The sequence below is a fragment of the Aspergillus thermomutatus genome (genome assembly GCF_002237265.1).
Source record: "Aspergillus thermomutatus strain HMR AF 39 chromosome Unknown NODE_15, whole genome shotgun sequence".
Classification (NCBI taxonomy): Eukaryota; Fungi; Ascomycota; class Eurotiomycetes; order Eurotiales; family Aspergillaceae; genus Aspergillus; species Aspergillus thermomutatus.
In genome coordinates, this window is record NW_020798063.1 from 196,684 (window position 1) to 202,683 (window position 6,000).

A 6,000-nucleotide genomic window follows, 5' to 3' on the forward strand; every position below is an offset into this window, starting at 1 on the left:
GGAGATATCCCGTTATAAAATTGGAGTAGCTTCTCAACAGCGATAGGTATATGTTGATCGGCTACGGATGCTCGGGTGAGGGAGAAGATGGTGGCGAGTGTCAAGTGTCAACCTGCCTCAACTACCCTGATATTCGGCTCGAAAAAAATTGGCTCCATCCACGAAGCATCCGGATGCCCAAACGGCGGCTCATGCGCCTTTTCGAAGCCCATACTCCACACACCATGGGCGCCTTTGACCGTATAAGGTCCATTCAACTCATATGACTTGCGATTTTCCTTGTACGAAGCTGCACCAACATGCTGCACTTGCGATGGGGATATGGCCCAACGGTCCAGACCTTCCTGGTCGGCCAAAATCTCTATGGCACTGTCCACGGGCTCCGCTCCTGACCTTTGCATTTTCTCCAGATGACCGATCAGCAAGGGCGCTTTTTCTCGGGGAAATAGAAGTGCTTGCGAGCAACATCCGTGGCTGTTCATGAGATGGACGCCGGGCCGCATGGGCTGCACTGTCACGCGGCCTGCCAGGAAATATAGGCCAATGAGGAGGGGAACATACAACAGACAGACTACCGCAAGGAATGAGTTCGTCAGTATCCCTTGCATAAGCCATGACCGTCGCCGCGCACAGACACCTGTCAGTGCCACGAGTGAGATAACCGCAAGGCTTGAGATAAGATAAGTGGGCCACTCCTCCGTATTCCAACCCAGGAATTTCTCTGTATAGAAGAGGCGCAGGTATAGCCAGTCTTTGATCTTCCCGTGAGACCTCCAGTGTTTGACCGTCTCCAGACTTCTCATGGTATGGTGGTACCATTCTCTTTGTGCCACCACGTCGTCCTCCAGCAGCAAAATCCAAGGCGCCTTCGTGTCCTCGTAACATGATTTCAGGGAGAGTTGATAATCGATAAGAGATTTGTCTGCTATCATCTTCTTCCTCTCCCATCGTTCCATTTTGTCCACATCAGCGCCCGAGTTTTTGTAAGTGAGGATGCGGTCGATGACATTCGAGGCCCATGGTTGCTGGTAATCCGGGTGATCGGAAGGATTGCTGAGCGCAAAGAGCACGTGAATCACGATATTTGCGCGCTGCTCCCAAGATAATCCATCGAGTAGCGAGCCCACGGCCGTATCGAGATTCTGCTGTATGGGGCGCTTTACGGTAACGATTCCCACACAAATAGTTGGAGCGCGTTCTCCTGAAGTGACATTTTGAAGCGATTGTTCTGGTCGTGCGCTTGACTGATTGAACCGAGATACGAATTCCAACGACTCTCGAATTCTCCTGAGGCTGTAATGCGGCCGATAGCCTTCCTCTGGTCGGAAAAAGAAGGAGCCAGGGTCGCGCGCCGAGTTGAAATGGCAAAAGATAAGGAGAAGAAAATAGAAAACCGCGAATGAGACTAGGAGGCGCCTCTGATTTTTGCTGAAGAGGAACATTTCGTCACGCACATGATGAAAGCAGGGGATTATTGTCGAGGAAATGGTAAGAACTTGATCTGGAACGGGACATGAGGAATCAGAGAGGTTTCAGCTTGTGACAGGAGCAGGAGAAAATCAATGCAAGAATAACCTGGGACCCTGAGCCCAACAGGGTAAAGGATCACCCAAAATGGAGCAATTCATAGTGCAGGCTGAAAAGCCAAGAGTGACTTTCCCCAGTCTACTCTGTGTATGTCCGATTGATTGGTTGTGTGGGGTGCTCGAGCCACGGGCCCAAATCCCCCAAGATGACATTTCGGGACCAGCAGCCAATCTGGTTCAGGGATGGTCAGGGGTTGTTTCACAGAGACTGAAACTTTGCCAGTTGACTCGGCTGCTTGTTTGGCAAGTGTCCATTGTCCAGTGGCACTATTGTCGCTTGTAGTTATGATTTCCTAATATAAATGATTCAAGAGGATCTTGCTTTTGAGACATTGCGTTAAGTTAAGTATTACTAGGTAGTGTTATCCATCATAACCATACGTCATCTTCACTAGTTTGTACCTCAGAGAAACTGGAGAAACATGCTTAATCAGAATGTTTTCTCAGCAGGTAGCAAGCCTGACCAGACCATTGATCACTTGCAAATTGCAACCGAGGCAAGATTACCTGGATACTGTCTTGTAAGATTGGATGTCATGACTCGTGCATCATTTGATATTTAGGTACCTGGTCCTTAGTAGGCAGCACTTATCGGTGATCCCAGGTGGGCTGCTTACCCACACTCTGACACAGGGGATCAACTCAGGTCGAAAGTTATTGTGAAGCCGAACCAAAGTGATATCAGAAAGTATGTCTGTCTCAGCTTGTTGTTTGAAATGTTTCGAATGGGAGGGTACTCCCTCGGGGAGAACCGCAAAGCTCGCCAAGAACGACATCTACATAGTGGGGGACAACCCGGATGTCGCCATCATCATCATCCACGATCTCCTGGGCTGGAACTTTCCAAATGTGCGCTTGCTAGCAGATCACTATGCCCGCGAGGCCAACGCAACCGTCTACATCCCCGATTTCTTCGGCGGCGAAGTCTTGCCGTTCGAGCCGATTCTCAAGGGCGAGTGGGAGAAGCTCGATGTCCCCGGTTTTCTAGGGAGGAATTCCCGCGAGATACGAGAGCCGGAAATCTTCGACTGTGCTAGAGCTCTACGGGAGAAGTACAAGAAAGTCGGTGTTGCGGGCTTTTGCTACGGAGGATGGGCTGCTTTCCGCCTAGGCGCAAAAGAACACCAGCCTCCGCTCGTTGACTGCATCACGGTTGGGCATCCATCGCTTCTGACAAAGAAGGATGTCGACGAGATTGCAGTTCCTGTGCAGATTCTTGCCCCGGAACACGATCCGGTCTACACTGCCGAGCTCAAGAGATATACGTTCGACACAGTTTCTGGGCTCGGTGTGCCGCTCGATTACCAGCATTATCCCGGGGCGGAGCATGGCTGTTTGACTCGCGGTGACAGCAACAAGGCCGGGGAGCGCGAGGCGATGGCTCGAGGAAAGAACGCTGCTGTCAGCTGGTTTACACAATGGCTGCACCAGTCGTGATGCCTATGCTTGGATATCAGCCCCTAGCATTCTCAGTATGATGGCTTCTGCTGGATTCATCGGTCTTTTCCCACCATACTAAATGGTATCAGTGAGACTTGCAGAATAATCCTCTCATTGTGTAAGCAAGCGTAAGTCATGTCTACGGATAATAATGAAAAGAGGCATAAGCCATCAAGAGACGCCGATCTGGGTCTGGGATCGCCTAGCCGAGACCCGTTTCTCCGCATTCCTTGCGGGGCAACCTAGTGGACAGCACCGCAGCCGGACTACCGAGGCAGCTCGTCCATCCCATACTTGGGGATAACATCATCAGAATCTCATGTCGAGATTATATCATCCAAGCCAGCTCACAATTACCGATATGGGCTGCAGGGATTTCGGTGCGTATAAAATCGACAGTGCAGTAACTTGAGAAGTCTTCATCGCGCAGCCAAATCACTTACCACCATTGATAATATACACCCTCAAAATGTATCCCAATCTACTCCCAATTGCCATCCCAACTTCGTATGAAACTATCCAAACAACCCACATTAAGGTAACCCACCACCCGGCCGGCTCCCCGACCGCAACCCCAGTCGCGATCGTCACTTTGAACCGCCCCGACAAGCACAATGCCTTTACACAAGTCATGGCCGAGAACCTAGAACGGGTCTTCGGCACGTTCGACCTCGACGAACGCGTAAAGGTAGTCGTGCTGACCGGCGCGGGGAAGACCTTCTGTGCCGGCGCTGACTTGGAGATTGGCTTTGGCGGCGGGCGAAAACGAGAGAGGACGGCGGATCATCGGGATAGGTTGGTGCTGTGCTATTGAAGCGAAAGGTTCAACGATTGACCTGCGCCATTAGTGGTGGCCGAGTCGCTCTGGCAATCCATAGATGTCGGAAGCCTACGATTGCTGCTATGCAGGGTTCTGCTGTTGGAGTGGGCATGACCATGACTCTTCCGGCTGCGATAAGGTAGCGCATTTATTTCGGGTCGTTAAAGCAATGGATACTGAGTGAAAGCAGGATCGCCCACGAATCAAGTAAATACGGGTTCGTCTTTGCCCGAAGAGGAATCACCATGGAGTCTTGCTCGTCTTACTTCCTCCCCCGTCTGATCGGATACTCTCGGGCAATGTTCCTCGTCTCAACAGGGGGTGTCTACCCGTCCAACTCAAAGCACTTTGATGGCTTGTTTGCGGAAACTCTACCCGAGCGAACCCAGGTCCTTCCACGAGCTCTGGAGTTGGCTGCCGAAATCGCCGAGAGCGTCAGCCCAATGGCTTCTGCGCTGAATCGGGCATTGATGTGGCGCGGACCTGAGTCCCCCGAAGAAGCGCATTTGCTCGAGTCAGGGATCTTGTACCATATGTTTGGGGCTAAGTGAGTAAGAGTTGTCGTATTTGACTCTCCATACTGATCGCTGGACAGGGACCAGAAAGAAGGCGTTTCGGCGTTTTTCAAGAAGCGCAAGCCAAACTTCAAGGCAACGTTTGAGAACGATGGGCCTGCCAACTACCCGTGGTGGTCGGAGGCGAGCATCGACCCACTAGCAAAAGCTGCTAAAGGGTCATCCAAGCTGTAGACAGGTGCCGCCTGCCGGCCGTAATTAATCTGTGTCTCGTGAGCAGACCTTATATTGATCAAGATCAAGGTTCTTTTAGGAAGCAAGAATAAATTTGAATAGCTTATATTTTACAGAGCAGAGATGAAATGCTACTGCCGATAGGTAGCCTCTGTAGCAGAAGGAGATCAACGTGGAAGAGAAACTTATGCCGATCGCTCAAAGACTGATGTAGACAACTCCACGCAAAGCTAATGAAGCTTAGATGAGGATTGAAGCACATCAAGAGACTGGAAATCAATGAAATTGCCAGATCGAGAGAAAAGGACAATGCTAGAGTAGATTCGTCAAATTAGAGGATGAAACTGCGTCTCTTGCGGTTGTAGGCCCTCTGATCCTTCAACCATTGCCGGTAACCTTGGACACTACCAATCTTCTCACCGTAGTAATCCGGCACGGGATTGGCAATCGAGTTAGACGAGGGATCGACACGGAACCGCTTGATTCTGTCATAGAACTCCTTCTCTTTCTGTCCATCTGTCAGCACCGAGCAAAACCGGAAAGAGTCCCGTAAAACATATCACATCAAGAGCTCACCCTTAAGACAGCAGGCTTATATCTGCGATAGACCAGCCCCCAGACGGCATTGCCCAAAAAGGGACCCGCGAGCCAACCCACCGCACCGCAGGCAGCGGTCGCCAATCCCAGGACAACGAAGGGATCCAAGCCCATCACCTGCGCCCCGAGGGACTCAAGATCCTGCTCGGAAAGAACCTGAACGCCGATAATGGTACTGGCCATCGAGGCGATTATCGACGAGGCGAGGGTGTATCTGCGCCGAGATGCGCGGAGTTTAAAGAAGGAATTCCAATCGAGTTTGGCGGCTTCGATGCGGGGTGCGTTTGCGGCGGTCGAGTTAAGGCGGAAAGCCGTATTGCGGAGAATTGGAGAGGGAGAGATCACGTTCGGCTGAGGACGGTTGGATGGCTTTAAGAGGATGCGTGTGGTTGATGTGCTGGCTGGCCGTGCCTGTGTCCTGAGCGACATCTTCTGGCAGCATTGAAATAACGGGGTCGCGCTGGGGAGAGGGGAAGGGGAGGCAAGGGCGAACCGGCCACTGAGGGCGACCGTCCGAAATGTGCCGTTCATCGAGGTGAGGTGCATGTTAAGATTTGTAAATGTGTGGAACGAAGTATGTGGTCGCAAGACAGTACTTGATGATTGAAGAGGTTCAGCGAACAGGCGGAAGAAGCTATGCCTGGGTTATGTAAGCAAGAAGTGGAGCACATAACGTAATCAACCACCGAACCGCGAATTTTCGCCGCTCCCAAGATATTTTGAAACCTTTCAACCACTAACATCATTGAAGAAGACTTTTTTAAAGGATAAAATAACAGCTATTTATTAGGACAATTTCTTATAGTAT

The 6,000-nt window shown here is 51.0% G+C and overlaps 4 protein-coding genes across 4 annotated transcripts; 2 read left to right on the plus strand and 2 right to left on the minus strand.

The window, feature by feature from the left end:
• Positions 1-107: 107 nt before the first annotated feature.
• CDV56_109501 (uncharacterized protein) lies at positions 108-1,442 on the minus strand (the record flags this gene model as incomplete). The annotated part of the gene is made up of 1 exon (XM_026763120.1): positions 108-1,442. The coding sequence occupies one exon, from the start codon at positions 1,440-1,442 to the stop codon at positions 108-110; it is 1,335 nt and encodes a 444-aa protein (XP_026617969.1).
• Positions 1,443-2,276: 834 nt separating this feature from the next.
• Positions 2,277-3,023, plus strand: CDV56_109511 (dienelactone hydrolase family protein; the record flags this gene model as incomplete). Its single annotated transcript, XM_026763130.1, has 1 exon — positions 2,277-3,023. The coding sequence occupies one exon, from the start codon at positions 2,277-2,279 to the stop codon at positions 3,021-3,023; it is 747 nt and encodes a 248-aa protein (XP_026617970.1).
• A 472-nt stretch (positions 3,024-3,495) lies between these two features.
• CDV56_109516 (enoyl-CoA hydratase/isomerase family protein) lies at positions 3,496-4,595 on the plus strand (the record flags this gene model as incomplete). The annotated part of the gene is made up of 4 exons (XM_026763135.1): positions 3,496-3,821; positions 3,875-3,985; positions 4,037-4,393; positions 4,442-4,595. 4 exons carry the CDS (start codon positions 3,496-3,498, stop codon positions 4,593-4,595), a joined length of 948 nt encoding a protein of 315 aa, XP_026617971.1.
• A 331-nt stretch (positions 4,596-4,926) lies between these two features.
• On the minus strand, positions 4,927-5,738 carry PAM17 (presequence translocated-associated motor subunit PAM17; the record flags this gene model as incomplete). Its single annotated transcript, XM_026763143.1, has 2 exons — positions 4,927-5,103; positions 5,172-5,738. The coding sequence occupies 2 exons, from the start codon at positions 5,736-5,738 to the stop codon at positions 4,927-4,929; spliced, it is 744 nt and encodes a 247-aa protein (XP_026617972.1).
• Between the last annotated feature and the right edge of the window lie 262 nt (positions 5,739-6,000).